Source organism: Buteo buteo, chromosome Z, assembly GCF_964188355.1.
Source record: "Buteo buteo chromosome Z, bButBut1.hap1.1, whole genome shotgun sequence".
NCBI lineage: Eukaryota > Metazoa > Chordata > Aves > Accipitriformes > Accipitridae > Buteo > Buteo buteo.
In genome coordinates, this window is record NC_134204.1 from 11646204 (window position 1) to 11662918 (window position 16715).

General features: G+C 44.5%; 1 protein-coding gene across 3 annotated transcripts in view; it reads left to right on the forward strand.

The window, feature by feature from the left end:
- Positions 1 to 16715, forward strand: part of LOC142027480 (phospholipid-transporting ATPase ID-like) — a 75726-nt gene that overhangs the window by 55047 nt on the left and 3964 nt on the right. For all 3 annotated transcript variants that reach the window (XM_075021745.1, XM_075021744.1, XM_075021743.1), the window contains 10 exons: positions 1154 to 1318; positions 3758 to 3869; positions 4943 to 5048; positions 5847 to 5994; positions 9193 to 9376; positions 10872 to 11095; positions 11872 to 11955; positions 12864 to 13109; positions 13978 to 14116; positions 15974 to 16104. In XM_075021745.1, the coding sequence (XP_074877846.1) occupies positions 1154 to 1318; positions 3758 to 3869; positions 4943 to 5048; positions 5847 to 5994; positions 9193 to 9376; positions 10872 to 11095; positions 11872 to 11955; positions 12864 to 13109; positions 13978 to 14116; positions 15974 to 16104 (1539 nt within the window). The remainder of the gene's footprint in view (positions 1 to 1153; positions 1319 to 3757; positions 3870 to 4942; positions 5049 to 5846; positions 5995 to 9192; positions 9377 to 10871; positions 11096 to 11871; positions 11956 to 12863; positions 13110 to 13977; positions 14117 to 15973; positions 16105 to 16715) is intronic.

Here is a 16715-nt window from a genome sequence, read left to right on the forward strand (position 1 = left end):
ACCATTTTTTTTTAAATTGTGGAATGGAGAGGGAAATTAATTTGTAAAGCCTTAGGTCTCAAATCAGTTGCTTAAGCATGGGCACCAGGTGCCATTTGAACTGCTCCAGGACATCTGGGCATGGATGGCAAATACAATGCAGGACATTCAGAAGACATGTGTTTCTCTGGAGTAGGACTGGAAGCCAGGCAGGATAGGTGAAACACCTGAAATAGCACAACACATCTGTGTTTTGGCAACTAAATTCTATCCAAGTCTGCTGTTACTCTACAATGCATACACCCAATGCATTCAAGCATGCCTTGGATTGGAATAACTCAGGTGATCAGTAAAGGGCCACAGAGCCACTTACCTTCTTGAATACAATTAAGATCTGCAGTGATTGCAATCCGAGAGGTCTCAGTCAGCAGGGACCTCTTCCAGATCATGTAGTGGCATATGGACTGGGCAGCAAGGAAAATGCATCACTCAAACTTGTTGACTTTTATATTGTTGATGGTGTGCACTGGGAGCTGCTTACTCACATAAGGGGATGTTCTGGCTAATATTTACTCCCCCTTGTGATGCCAGGTCCTGCTGGTATGGTACACAGGACAAGATAACAGCAAGTTTTGCCAGAGGGGTTGTGCAATAGCAAAAACGTTTCTGCTCACTGCTGGGGGGAGCTAGAGAAAGTTGCTGGCAAAGGAGAAGGCAGAGCAGAGCTGTCTGGCTGAGATGTCATGACTGACTGTGCTCATGCTGTGCATTTCAGCCAGCATTTGTACCCTCAAAATATTGAGCCCAGGTCCAAAAGTCAAGGCTGTGTTCCGTGTTTATTTAAGTCTCACTATTCTGAATCTTTTTTTGAGAAGTATGAGCCTAGGAAACAGCTGCCTGGTTAATGTAAAGATTTAGAGCCAGAAAATAGGAAAGCCCTTTTGAATTTGTTCTTTGTAATGACCATGAATGGCAATGATAAAGTGGTCTGAAACTAGTTTTTAAAAAGTACCCCAATATCTGTGGTCTAAAGTGTGATTTTTTTCACCTTTCCTCTGCAGACTTTAGGCAAAAAGCTTTTACAGATAGCTGTTTGATTTCCAAGGGTCCTTTGTAAGCCCAGGTGAGCAGATCATTCTTCTTTGACCTATTCTGCCTCACCACTGTCTTGCAGGAGTTTGCTGGTGAAGGTCTGAGGACACTCGTGGTGGCCTATAAAAACTTGGATGAAGACTACTTTCAGGACTGGATCAGGCGTCACCATGAAGCAAGCACTGCCTTGGAAGGACGGGAAGATAGATTGTCGGAGTTATATGAAGAGATTGAAAAAGACCTAATGGTTGGTGTTTCAGGGAATCTGGGCCAAGCTCTGGGGGAGGCAGCGAGGATGGTGGTTTGTCAATAAACAGCTCAGTATGGGTTCAGTAAACATTGCTCTGCAAACAGCTCAGTGGGTTGTGTGACAGGAGCGGTTAAGAATATGGCAGTCCTGGGTTTTCACTGGCACCTCCATCAGGAGCCCGTAACTGCGGTGTCAGCCACCAGTGCAGGGGAATGGTTTTATTTTAACTCACGTGGGTGTCAGAGTAGCTTTCTCGTGATGAAGTGACATACCAGAGCCTGAGGGAGATGACATGGACACAAATATTTCATAGCTATCCTTCGTATGTGCAAATGGCTGATCTATTTATTTTCCTGTCTTTGAAATGGCAGGCAGTGAATAATCCCCAGTGCCCCTCCATTTCAGAGTGTTGTCTTTGTTCTTGCAGCCCTGGGCAGGATGGGGAGATGATGTCCATGAACATGTTTCTGTCAATTTGAAATAGGGCTAAACTGTGATCTTCAAGTCATTCTTCTCTCCCTGAGTGTTGTTACAGCTTTCTGAATGCCCGGGAGGGGGGTCTGCCTGTGTTTTAGAGCCGTGAATAATGAATGAAAAGGATGTGTGGGATCTGAGGGGAAGCAATTCAGCTTTTGCATTGGCAGCAGTGCTTTCCTGAAATCTCAGAAATCCTGGGAGCTGCATGGTTGCTCCTTCCATTAGCTGTATGCTCAGGATACCAGCAGGGCCTGGGAAGAAGCAAGTGTAAGCCAAGGAGATGCTGACCTCTGGAAGTTGCATAGTCCATGGGGCAGAGCCTACAGAGTAGTGGAAAATGCTGATCCTCCAGTCCAGAGAATACAAATGCGCAAATGCTCTGTGGGCTGTGTTCAAAGCAGGAAAGACATGGAGCTTTAGGAGGTTAAGGGGCCAGGTGCTTTGCAAGAAAGGGTTATGAAGCTCATGGCCTGAGTAGAGAAATGGTCATGGGCTCACCGCAGGAAGAAGTGTGGCTCAGAAGAAAACACTGTTTACACCAGACCCTTCTCTGGAAGAGTGACTTTACTTCTCAAAGGTGCTGTGGGAAGGACAGAGGGTGGGTGGGTGTAGGAAAGCCTGGCTTGTGACTGGGAATGAGTGTGAGAGCCAGAATCATCAAGGAAGTAGATGGGTCCTGTGGACGTGTAGAGGACTGCCAAGTACCATGGTCTGGTTGATGGGCAAGAGCAGAAGTCCCTGTGTGTGACAGGCTCCTGCTAGGGGCCCTCGGGGTGGGTAAGGGTATAAGGACACAAGGGGATGGAACATGGTTAGATTAAGAAAGTAGTAGTAAAAATACTAGCTATCACTGATTGACCTAAAAACTAGGGAAGATCCACGGTCAGGAAGGCATCACGACTGTCCCTCCAGCTGCTCTTACACCAGGTCACGGGCAGACAGGCAAAGGCCTGTCAACAATACTGTTGTGCCTTTCTGCAGCTCCAGAAGGACAATGGCTGTGGGGAATGCAAGCCCTTGTTCTCTCTTCCTGGGCACATTTGACATAAGTGTCTATCTTAAGGCTTCCAGCTCAGACTCAGGCTGCCAAGGAAGAGCAGGTGCCCCCAGGAGGTGGCTTTGTATGCCTACAAGCATTCAAGCTCTCGCTAGCTGGACCAGGGACTACTGACGTAAAATGTGGATTGTGCACTTCTGAGGACCCTACAGAGAAGTTCCTTTAGAGCTGTTGTCTACATTGATAACACTCAAAGCTGATGAATGATGAACATCCCAGGAAGCCAAAAGGGATCTTGGGCTTAAAGCCAACCTCTGAATTTAGTCTCCCAACAGCAGGAGGTAGGTGGTAGCAGATGCTGTCTAAACCTGAGCTAGCAGTGAAACCTTCATCTCCCTTTGACGGTAGGTTAAAGCCACCAAGTATCTCGAAAAAGCAGTAACTTTGAAATAATGAAGGTTTGTGTCCTGAGCCATCTGTGGTTGTTTAGTTGTGTGACAGTGTGGAGGAGGGGTGGGGACAGGTCTGTTAGGGGCTGGAGAAGGTGTTTAGCAGCCATAGGACAGCTGCTGTACAATATAGCTGGGAGCAAGCTCCACACGAGAGGATGCATATTGAGGTTTGGGGACATGGATCCACAGCTGTCTTTGTCCCTCAGTTAAAGCTCTTTCTGCTGTGAAGGGAACACGTGGACGAACACAGACCTGTAGGTCTGAAAACACGTTGGCAAATAATTTCATGCATGTTCGTGATCCATGTGAGCCTGGGGGATGAGAGACTAGAACATTTGCTGGATCAGGGCTCTACTCTGCACAATAGATTTACTGAGGAATAATGAAAATCAGTACAACCTTAATCCTGGATTTCATTTGTTTTTGCTTGAGTAATTACCTGGAGGTCTAATGCTTTATCCTTTGCTAGCAATGGGAAGAATTACCAGTTCCCTGCCATTTTCTGTTAAGCTGCTAGGTGCCACAGCGATTGAGGACAAGCTACAAGACGGAGTCCCACAGACAATTGAGACTCTTGCCAAAGCCAACATTAAGATATGGGTTCTCACTGGAGACAAGCAAGGTAAAGGGGCTGCAGGGTTGGATGTTTCTGTTCTCTCCCACGGGTGGGATGGTTCTGCTAAGACCCATGTTCTCATTCTTTCTCCTTTGAAAACTGCACAGAAGACAAACTTACAGGGCTTTGCTTCATTGCCAGCAAGGCAAAACTCCAGTTATCTGGAGTTAGACCACATAACTGTAGCTAGTGCCTGCTCTTCATTCCTGTCCTGAGGCTGGAGGCAGTGTGAGGGCAGCATCCTTTGTGTTGGAGAGGTGACAATGAGCATCCCATAGTCCCTGTCATATGCTGTGCACAGGTGTCACTTTAGTCTGGTCGACTGTCCTGGTGAGGAAGGTGGAAAAAATCTTGTCCTGCTTTCCAGGAACTTTAACGCTAAAGTGGTTGTTGGGTCTGTTTCAGTTTGGCCCTGGCATTAATGATCCAGAATAGAAATGGAGGAAACACAGGCTTTTGGAGAAAGCGTTAAGTTGGAAAGAATGGTAAATAGTCTCCAATGAATTCTTTTGGAGAAATAGTAACTTCACTGAAACAATGGTGTTTCAGGGAGGCCAAAAGTGTTTGCAAATAATTTCATCCAAGAAATGAGCAGAGAATTTTTGAGAAAAATGAAACATTTCATTTTGTCATGTTCCAAATCTAATAGTTTTGCTTATGAAATACCACAATAATTTTGTTTTAGAATTTTCTGAAGAAAATGTCTTGATATTCTTCTTCAGCACTATGGTTTGGGGCTTTTCTGCGGGGGGAGAAAAAATCCTGAAAAAATTTTTTTGAATCAATGTGACATGTTTTTTGTTGCTCCAAGTATGTTGGCCAACGGGTGTTTTAAGCTTTTTCATTTTGACAGAGTTATTTTTTCCTGTGGCCTTGTGAAGCTCAGTTAGGGGGGGGAGATTTGCTGCTACATCCATTAACGTGACTCTCCTGGCTCTCTTAAACTGTTGACTCTGAAAGGCTCAGAGCTCTTCTGAGTAAGAAAGAGAGCTTTTATCACGTGTGTAAAAAGGCCACAGAGATGGTGGGTGAGCTTGGGGCTGCTAAGATGGGTCATCTTCCTGGTTTATCTTTCCCAGAGACGGCAATGAATATTGGTTACTCCTGCAACTTGCTGAATGATGACATGGAAGACGTTTTCATTATTGAAGGCAGCACACCCAATGATGTACTTAATGAACTGAGGTAATGGCTGAAATATACAGCTTCATTGTTGTGCACTGAGACTACTTGTATTTTGTATTATTCTGCCTTTTTTGCCTGTGGGCTTTGCTTGGTGCAGTTCATTCAGGTACCTTAGATAAAGGCTAGCTGGCTCCCTGGAAGATCCAGCAGCTAAACACAATGTAGAAATCTCCTCTGAGGATAAACTCTGAAGCTTCTTGATCCAAGAGGTCAAATCTATATAAATGTATAAGAAAGCAGAGTCAGGCAGGCAGTATCAGCTGACATTTGACAAGTGATCTGGAGCAACAAAGCCTTTGGCTCCAGGCTGGAGCTATGCTGTTGCTGTACTGCTATTACCCTTCATCCACATTGCGGTCATTTGTCTGGATACAGTCCTTCTCTACCTTTATCTGGAAATCTACCTTCCTCCCTAGCCTTGTCAGTAGACACAAGTTCTTAGGTATAGGTGGGAAATGCGAAAGATTTTCAATCTTTTTCTCTTGAAATAGGTGGTTGCCAGACAATATGCACAGAAGACTGGGATGCCCTTTGCGATACTGTCCTTCATGACACTCAGATGATTTGTTTGACTTTAAATAAGCACAAGTTTAGCACACACTTGTTAGAGTTTCAGAAGCATGTGGATCATCTGCACAAACAGCAGCAGCTAAACTATGCATGTTGTTGTAGGGATACAGGGAAAATTGAACTAAACTATCAAAGGGAAGCATCAATTTTTTATTTTCATAGAGTTGATTTAATGAAACATATGTATCTATATAAATTTTTCATTATTATGCTGGATTTTTTTTTTAGGAATGCAAGGAAAAAGATGAAGCCAGACTCCTTTCTGGACAGTGATGAAATCAACATTCAGTTTGAAAAATCTTCAAAAAAGCCAAAACTTATACCTGATGAGCAAGCAAATGGGGTGTATGGTCTGGTTATCACCGGCCACAGCCTGGTAAGGAAGGTTCAGAGCCATGTTAGGGCTGTTAGTCATGTTGATGTAATAGAGACATACTAAAAGTCTGAAAATGATTTAAAAATTTATCTCTAGAGGAATGGATTCTTTTTTTCCTAATTGAAGATTAGGTTCAATGGTTATCTGAAACGTGAAAGGTGATGGGCAAGGTTTCAGAAAACTGGAACAGGGAAGAGTTGGACTGATGTTAGGTGAACAAGAAGGGTAGAGTAGCAGCATAAATTTTCATTTCCAGAAAGATACTAGGAAAATAATCAGGCAGTTTATAGATGCAGCAAGGAGACAAGAAAACATCAGACGTGGGTTTCAGGTATTCTACTAAATGCATCTGATAATGGATACATTTAACAGATAGGATATATATCTTATAACCTAACTAATAAATTGCTTGATGCTCTCTCCCATGATGTTCTTCCAAGCAAACTGAAGTAAAATGGTCTAGATGAAATTGTTAAGTAACATATGCAAGATTGCTTGGAAATTATGGCTTTTAAGGGCTCACTGTTGATCTAAAACAACAGTTAAGTGGCATCTGCAGGGGGCTATCCCACATCTATTTGTTATTCAGTGTTTGCATTAACTGCTTAAAAAGAGAGCAGGTAACACCAGGCTGGGAGAAACTGCAGGCATGATGGAGTTCAAGATTAGATTTGAAAACAATTTTAACTAATTGGAGAAATACTTTGGAAAAATGAAGAATGCAATTCAGTAAGAACAAATGCATTGTTCTCCAGTTTTACATAATCAACGGCACACATACAAAATCAGAGAAATGTATGTAAGAGCATCATCTGTAAGCCTTGTGAAGGAAGCCTCCTCTTTCATACAGCATCAGTAAAGTCTAAGCTGAAATAATTCCACTTATTTGGGCCATTTTCTTTGAGAAAATGTAGACCAACTAGAGAGAGTACAAAGAAAACTGTAATAGTAGTCATGCATGATGTGGAAAGCACATGGGAAAACTGAGAGAGTTAGGATTTCTCAGCCTGAAGAATACCTATCAGTCTTGGTAATACTTTTCAAATAACAACAGGTAAAAAAACCTAATGGAATTAAACTGAGATAAGAGAGTTTGGGGTGAAATATCTTCCTGGTGAGAACAGTGAAGCACTGGAATAGATTATCCATCCTTGGAAATTTTTTAGAACAGGTTAGAGAGAAACACAATTTAGATAGATACATTTCAACCTGTCTGGGAGGAAGGCTTAATCTAGATCAGGTTTATTTGTCTATTGTATTTTCCTTTCCCAGACTGCAGGGGAAGCAGTTAGGTAGACATGGAAAGAGCCAGGAGGCACTGCCTTTCAGAGACAAGATACTTCTGTACCCTGTGGTTGCTACCTCTCTTGATGATTAGTCCAGCAAATTTAAATCACAGGTCTATACCAGCCCGGCTAATTACTATAAAAAAAAATCTCATCTTGCTCCATTTTTGGCTTGCGTGCCATGTATACAGACCCTGGACTACAAGGGGCACTTTCAGGCAGTGTCTAGATTTTCAAGTGCCATCTCTCCCTCTTTTATACTTGCTCCCTCTTTAACTCCAGGGCCTCGATCCCCTTTAGATCCCCACTGCAAAACAGATGATCTCTATCAAGTTCTGTGCATCTGCATGGGCAAATCCTCTGACATCGCAGCCGGCCGCAAGCCCCTGCCTGTTCCTACTCCATCCCTTCATTCTGCAGCACAGACCCCAAGTGCTGTGCTATGAAAGCACCCCTGGCAGTGGTGACAAAGCTTTCTTTTTATTCCTGGAAAACCACAGACTCACCCACACCCTGGCAAGGAGATATGTCCCACACAAAGAAATTCAAATCTGCGCTGTGTGGGAGCAGCCAGCCCACAGAGCTTGCAGCAGAGTGGACACAACCAGTCTCACCAAGACCATGGCTTTCTCCTGGATGTGAACCACAAGGACAGTGTGGACAAAACTATATGTTATTTATTTATTTCTGTGAATGTAGAGCTTAAACAATGGTAATAGTGCTGATATTGCCCCACTCAAACACAGCATCTCTTCAGTGCTGCATCCCTGTGTGCAGATGGGTGGGATGGCAGCACTGGGGCTATGCACACATCTGGTCTTGCTTAAACAAAGTGAGCGAACAGAAGCACATCACCATCAGTAATGGCATCATCATACTAGTTGATTTGTCTGCAGTACCATTAATATATTATGTGATAACATTTTGCTAGGACTGTGCAGCGAGGGTGTTGTGGCAAAAGCCATCTCTAACTGCACTGACAGGCCGGTACAAAAGCCAAACCATGAAAAGGTCTCTTGTTGAGCAAGCCTGCCTGCCACTGACAGGAGGGAAGCGGGGGTGCTGATGACTCACAGCACTCTGTTTCAAGAAGAAAGGCTATCTGGGCTAAGGATTGTCTGCCTTACGCAGTGGGCTGGCTGTAATGGCTCTGAGAAGGAGACAGCCCTGTAGATTCCTTCCATGCATGTCTACTGAGAAGAGTCACCAAAGAACAGAGCCAAAAAGCATGATTGCAAAGAAATATGAAAAGCTAACATTGCTCCCTCCTCCTCACACAGACCTGGAGGGGTGACCAGACATCCAATTATCTCTCTGTTTCCTCAACAGAAATAACACAGCTGACTGATTTAAAAGGTCAGCACTCAGAGTTGTCTCACCAACTGAAAGTTGTCTTCTCCCTGTCTTTGTGTTTTACTTTGTCATGCCCACCTGAGCTCAGCTTTTTCCATTTTTTTTTAATTAAGTACTCCCAAATTGAAACTGCTTCTATTTATACCACAGATCTCCCAGGGCTTAAAAAATAAACCAAGAGGGATGAGCAGAGACTCTCTCTCATGAAGATACGCAAGGTTGTCTCAGGCCCAGCAGCAGCTTCATTAATTTAGTGCTCCTGTTGTTTGACATTTCTGCCGCACTGTCAGGTTACACCAGCCGGAGCAGCTGTTGTGCAAATCCAGCTGTGGTGCATCCAAGGTGCCATCTCGTAGGTGCACGCTGCGCGGCATGATGGTGTGCGGTGTGGATGCTCCCTGCGACCAAACGGGCGGATTCACTTGGGGTATCTCACACCTTCCTTCTGTCGAATGGAAGAGCTAGCTCAGTTCTCATTTCCTTCCCGCCGCATCCCCTCCGTCAGGCCACAACCTGCTGCTAGTCTGACATGAACACCTCCTTTGCTCCTTCTTTTCAGGCTTACGCGCTGGAAGGGAATCTGGAGCTGGAGCTGGTGAGAACCGCCTGCATGTGCAAAGTGGTGATCTGCTGCCGGGTGACTCCGCTGCAGAAGGCCCAGGTGGTGGAGCTGGTGAAGAAGTACAAGAAGGCTGTGACGCTGGCGATCGGAGACGGCGCCAACGACGTCAGCATGATCAAGAGTGAGTGACGGCTGGCAGCCCGCGTGCTCTAGCAAACTGACTCGCTGACGTATTTGCTATCCAAGGTGTCCTAGCAGCAGGAACACGTATCCGGGTGCCTTCTGTACCACCCGCTTTGTGGCACCAAGTGGCCGCGTCCCAAGTTTTGGCAGGTTTCTACAGAGCACTGTCACTGTAGGCTACTCGTGTCTCCTGCCTTCCAGGACACACAGGAGGGCCCTTTGCTGTGCTCCCAACACCAGGATCGCAGGAAGCTAAGGCTGCACTTACTGTTTCTGCCTTAGAATAGACAACAGCCCACTGGGGCTGTGACACGTCCCCCTGTGCGTCAGCGTGGTCACCATCACAAGGGCAATACAAAGAACAAACAAGTTTGTTTCAGAGAGGGCCTGTCTGCAATGCCGAAAGAAAATCTTCATGCCTGTAAAAAGTCTGTGATAATGTTACATGATTTTTTTTTAGCGTTTCCATGTGGTAGGGCCATTTGTCAATTACCTCCCTACAGTTATAATTCACGGGCTTTTAGACCCCTTTGTCCTTGAGCATCATTTGTTGCTGCATTACCTCAGTGAATTTATGAAAAAAATCCCCTAACTAGGTATAATTAAATTAAGATTATTCAGAAGGGCCTATTGCTAATCTTCCTTGTGTTAATTTGCAAGAATTTATTAACTGGAGCCTTTCAATTAAGAAAGAAAAGGCTAACTGGGAGCTTCAAGGGAGATAAGTCAGGCAGTCAGTAAAGAAAAGTTGAAGTGTACATGATAATTAGAAACTAACCCACTCCCCCCATGAGAGGGTTGGGACTGTGGGATTTTATCAATTCACTGTTCCGTGGAAACCTCTGAATCTAACAAACCTCCAGCCATCAAGACTGTTCTCATTAGTTAAAGCTGCATAATTAGCTGTCACATTAAACTTATGTCCATGTTTAATAAACCCAAGTTACTATTAAAAAAAGACGTGAATCTTCTATATAATTATTTGATTGTACTAATAAAGCCCAGGAAACGTAAAAAGGCTACAGTGTGCCTTGTAGCACTATGTCTGAGAAATCTGTAAGGGGTTTGAAGATTTTGCTTGTCTGGAGTGATGTTTTAAGGCTGCTGGAAGGGCATGCATGCATGTAAATGTAAGTCCCATGTTAATATAAATTAAAGTGATTTTTTCATAACAGCAGCTGTTATGAACAACAGCATTTATACAGTTGGAAAATGTTCAGAAAGAAAACATGAATTGTCACTGAGGGTAATTTCATTCAAACAATAAAAGGCCAGTTACTGGAAATGTATCACCACAGCCAAAATCATAATGCTGCTGAAACAATTAGTGCCCAAAAGTTTTTGGTTTTCTTTTTTTAAATAACTTTACATATGATTTTTTATGAAGGCCGGGAGGGAATTAACACAGTGTCCCCATGCTGGGAGCTCATTTAAAAAATGGGGTAATCAAAACTCTCAGTGTAATGACATGATCAATAACCTTCTTGTTGCAGCTGCCCATATCGGGGTTGGTATCAGCGGCCAGGAGGGGATGCAGGCAGTCTTGTCCAGTGACTTCTCCTTTGCACAGTTCCGTTACCTGCAGCGCCTGCTCTTGGTCCATGGCCGGTGGTCCTACATCCGCATGTGCAAGTTCCTCAAATACTTCTTCTATAAGAATTTTGCCTTCACGTTAGTGCATTTCTGGTATGGCTTCTTCTCTGGCTTCTCAGCACAGGTAGGTCCAGCTTCTGTTTTCTCATGGTCATGTGTAGCATTTTCAAGCAGAGTATCTGGAAACATTTTAAAAGGAAATAAACTAAGCCATTCCCCCCACTTCACTGAATGGCACACCGGTCTGTCTTCTTCAGCGGTATGAGTATAAAGCAGCTATTGTTGCCTTCATTGTGCTGCTGGTAGAGGACAGATGCCTGAGGACATTTAGGTGCATTATGAAGCACACAGATCCCTCGTGGGATTTTCAAAAGTGTTTGAAGTGACTACAGCCATCAAATGAGGATACAGGTTACACAGAGGTCTGAACAGTTTGGTGCAGATCTGAGACCTGTGCTTGCCCTGTTAGCATATTGGAAGCAAACAGTTTAACCCCAGTTGTGCTTCAGCAGCTTGGGAGTGGAGCATATCACCTGCAGCAAAAAATCGGGGGGGCTGAAGGTGCAGGGGTGCAGGCAGGGCGGTCGCCATCTGCCCCTGCCCGCTGGCTGCCTGGTGTGGGGTGGGGGGGTGATGGTGGTGGGGTGGATCCTGCTCTGGCTGTGGCCAGCAGTGGATGCTGAGCAAACAGGGCTAGCATAATGTCATCCTTCCCCCATGTATTCCCACAGCTTATGGTGATGAGCTGTTTAGGGCTGCTGAGCTTGAGTCACCTTATATGTTTGGTCTCAGTAGTATCTCAGACCAAGATGTTCCAGCATTTAACTGTGTATGTTTTCAAAGAGGTGGAAAAGGCAGCCTTTTGCTAACTTCATGCTCTGTTGTTTGGGTTTTTTTCAGACTGTCTATGATGAGTGGTTCATTACGCTTTACAATTTGGTGTATACCTCCCTCCCAGTGCTTGGAATGAGCCTCTTCGATCAGGTACTGTTTCTAACACCACTTGGATTTTTTTATAGGGGTTTTATCTCCAGGCACTTTGAGCTGGTTCCATGAAGCAAAAGCAGCTGACTTTTCGGCTAGCTATTGTGGTAGCCCCTGAAACAGTTTCCTGCCAGTGAGACGTGAGAGCACAAAAAAGGACGGACCAGGGTGGAGATTATCCTGATTTGGCCGGTGGGTTACAGTGTGTGATGAGACTTTTGGGCTAGGCTGTTGATTACAGTAAAAGCCGCCATTGCAACACTCCCCTGAAGTAGTCATATCTTACTAGCTGTGTTCCTGAAGCCTGAACTTTTTAACAACCACACAAAACAATGAATGAACTAGTTCTCTGAAACCAGGTGTTCCAGGTTCAGCCTTTCTAGTGGAAGTCTTTCTGCAGTAATTTCAGATAGATACACATTTCTACCTCATTATTACTGTTTGGCAAGACACAGGCACAATAAAGCTCTTCCTATATGCCGTTTACAAGTTAAATAAGTAGGAACTTGCTGCACTGCAGTGGTTCACAGTGTTCAGCTCTGGATGCTTAGGGGACCCAAGTCAGCCAGCCTTGCCTGTTTGTGGACCCAGGGGAGGTATTTTCTATCCCTTAGCTTTCAGGCAACTCTCTGGAGGGCAGACAATGCAGTCTGCTTAAGTTGAAGCGTACCTTCATTTTTTTTGCAGCACTTGTCAGTTTTCTCAGCACAAGAAAGGTGAAATTCAACATGGAAAATATGTTTAGGTGACCTTGGGATGTGGCATGCTAGTCAGCACAACTGACTGAATTGTGTGCTAAGCCTTTTCTCGTAGAAATGCATGGCACAGGGACATGGCGACCCTAAGCGGTCTTGTGTGGTTGGTTGGGCAGGTGCCAGCAAATCTGACCATCTCATCTCTACTTTCAGGATGTGGATGATCGTTGGAGCATGCTATTTCCTCAGCTATATGTGCCTGGCCAGCAGAACCTGTATTTTAACAAAATAGTGTTTGTCAAGTGCATGATGCAAGGGATCTACAGTTCCCTCATTCTCTTCTTCATCCCCTATGGGGCCATGTACAATACAGTGAGAAGTGATGGGAAGGCCATTGCTGACTACCAGTCCTTTGCACTGATGGCCCAGACCTGCTTACTGATTGTGGTGTCTGTACAGGTAAGGCATCCCAGGTAATATTTTTAGGAATTAGTTGTTGTTTTATGAAGGCAGCATCTGGAGGGCCACTTGGGATCTTGATAGCATTGTATTTGCTGCTGCATCTTGCATTCTTGAAAAAAAAAAAAAAAAGTCTCTTGACACCAGATTACTCTCCTCAGTTCAACAGAACAACAGATTTGTATGTTATGAAAGAGCAAGGTGACAGGAAAGCAGAATCTTTGCCTTGGGAAGTTTGCAGTCATAACAGACAAAACAGTTAAGGCTGGGAATAGAGAAGGACTCATTCCAGTTTTATGGGACGGGTTTGAAGCACAGGACTGTCTATCTGCTGTCAAGCAGTTATTTATAGGGCCTCCATTATGGGGCTGTCTCTGTAGCCTGGCCCCACGCATGATGCAGATGCTAGGCCTGCACTTGCTGGGAGAAGTAGCTAAGACTTGGTGGTACAAAATTCAGATGGTACTAGCAGGATGAGAGAAACTTCTTAAGAGAAAACCAATCAACCACACCTCCCTAGATAATTGATTCTGCTGTCTGGGGTCTTGTAGGCTCCTTCTCCTAACTTGCAATGCTAGATCACAGCTTGGGGGTGGGGACATAAGCATGGCTCATTTGAACTTAGTATCCTGTCTCCAGTACTGGCCACTGGTGAATGCTTGAGAAGAGGGCAACAACAGGGCAAACATATTAATGCTGCCTTGAATGGTCTCCCAGCATCCTATGATCTGTGGCTTGGTATTTCCTGAGACTTGAATGAATAACAGTCTCAGGGGCAGGTGTACAAAGCAGAGGACAAGCTGTGTTCAGCACAGATCTGCTAAATAATTAAGGCACTGACAATAGCTGTATTGCTCCATTCTTTCAGATTGGCTTGGACACCTCTTACTGGACAGTTGTGAACCAGTTCTTCATCTGGGGCAGCCTTTCCGTTTATTTTGCTATCACCTTCACCATGTACAGTGATGGCATGTACCTGATCTTCACAGCCTCTTTTCCCTTCATTGGTAAGCCCTGGGACAAATCTGGATTGCACTCAAAATGGGCATACTGCGAGGCTTAAATCTGTCAAGTATTTCTAGTACATGTTATTGCCTCTCTAGAGGCAGTAACAGGATATTGATTCCTTTTTCTACAAGAAATGCCAGGGTATTTCTGAGGGCTGCTGGAAATGCTTATTTTGAATCTCATCCATCGAAGCGAACGTGTGCCACGTTCATAAGAACGCACATTCACATGCAGCCACAGAAATGGTCCTTTAAATAAACCTACTGAGCTCACTGGAATGCTGCTCTTTTACATTCTGTTTCCAGGTGTCCAATTCTTACAGTTATCTAGGAGTGTTTTGTTTGCAGAAGGATGCATGTTCTTTTGTAAATAGCTTAACATATTGTTATAGGAAAGCATAGAAGTACAACATCCAGTTAGACATGAGAAAAATGTCATGTGATTATGATGAGCCTTCAGCCAGGTTAAATGGCAAATTCCCAGCAAAAAAAATTCCAAAGATGACCAGGTCTTTGGAGTTACTCCACATAACAGATTCCTGAGCATATGCAAAAAGTGAAGGATAACATAAAGAGGAGTCCATCTCCTGAGACTTTAACCAGGAGGAAGATAAAAGCTTAGCAAAGTAATTTAGATGTTTTTAATAGCTCTGTGCATCCATAGCCAATATTAATACAGCATTGTTATGAGACTCTACTTCTGAAATCCCAACGCTTTTCGTTTCAAGTCTCAGTTTGGTGTATTAATCAATGCCTTTATTTCTTGATGAATTGTTAAGCCAAGACTTGTTCTGCCCATCTTCACTTCAATACCAAGGTGCTTGGCCATTTTAGAAATATCTGAGATGCAGGTCAGTTGTTGCAACATATTTTCCAAGCAGATGGTCACATCCACTGTAAGATGGCTTTTAGTATCAAAAATGCTGAGTGAGAGAAGAGTGTCTGTTCAATTTCCAAAGACAGGTGGTAACTCACTTGCCAGGGATATCTCTATCTGCTGCTCTGTTGGTACTACGTAGGTCAAATTAGCCATAATGCTGAGGGCCACTTAAAAAGGTCTCAGTCTGAAACCATTTTTAAGGAAAGTGTTTCTAGTCTGGACTCAGACAACTTGTTTACTTTAATTTCAGTGGAGTTGTATTACAGCAGAATTGGGCCAACTGAAAAGAAAACATTCAGCAACTTTACTGCCAACAACAGCATCATTAAGCCCTGTAATGAGGGTTTTGCAGACTGTTTGTTCTATTTTACATTCCTTCAGTTTTGGAGGAGCCAGAAGTGAGCACTTTGGTTTAAAAGAAGGTGGCAGTGTTACGCCAGCACATGGCAGTTGCTCTGCCAATACACCCATCAGGCTATGTTGTCCATGCAAACACCCAGAGCAACACATGCTCCTCTAGTAAAGGGCTGTGATCCTACTGTCTGCTGGGCAGAGTCAGTACTCCATGCGCTTCAGGAAATGGTGCTGGTAAGAAAATTCCTCCTTTTGCACGAGAGTTCTGGCAAAAGGTGAGAGGGCTGGACTGCTGCTGAAGAAGGTGTCCTGAACATTTATACCAATCCTTTGCAGTGATTTGACTCTTTGTAAAGAGATGAGGCATTTGCTCTGACATCCTTGTCTCCATGAGTTGTTGCTGCCATTGTGTCTGGATGTTGCATTTTTCTTTACTCCTCCCAGCAGTGGTATTGGTATTGCTGTCCTCTCTACAGCAAGTTGATTTCACTGTTGGAGATGGTGTCTGCTTTGTATTTTGGTCTGTTTTCCAAGTGCTTCAGAATCACAGAGAGTGAAATGTACAGGTGAATGATGGTGAGAGATGCTGCTGTTACAGTTTTAATCATGCTTTTGTTTTTCAGGTACAGCTCGAAACACTCTCAGCCAACCCAATGTGTGGCTAGCTATCTTCCTCAGCATCACCCTCTGTGTGCTGCCTGTAGTTGGCTTTCGATTCCTGAAGGCTCAGTTAAAGCCAACTCCCAGCGATAAAGTAAGGAGATACCTCATTAAACCAGAAATACTGCTTACTACCACTTAAGCTTACCATGGAGCCATATTGCATGGGCTTGGCATTGCTCAGAGCATATGTCCCTGTAGGTGCAAGTGCTGCCATCCGTCTGTCCCTTGGTCCCTTGAGAAGGAGGACTGAAGTTGGGTTTTGGCACAGTTCAAACCATCTGCAGCTGGGGCCAAGGCTGAGATTATTTAGATGTGGATTAGACTGCACTGGAGCAAGGAAGCTGCACTATTGTTAGGTGCAGGGTTTAAGTGCTGTGGCTCAGTGGCAAAGCAACGGCGGATTCCTCCTGCCCCACTGCTGTACAGTTTTTAGCCTGGCAGTCCGCAGACCTTCACCCTCCACCCAGGCGTACGTGTTTGCTGGGGATTTTTTTATTTCGTTTGTAGCCAAAGGTTATACACCCACTCTGAAACCAGCTGCCCTCCCATCCCCAGGAATACGAAGATAAGGCCACTTGGGCAAGGAGAGGCTGGGAGAGGTGGAGGGGGCAGAAAGTGCACAGCTCACCGCAGCCCATGAGCTCCTCCAGAACACCAGCCTAAACACAGCTCCCCCGGCTCGCTTTTCAAAGAGGAGCATCT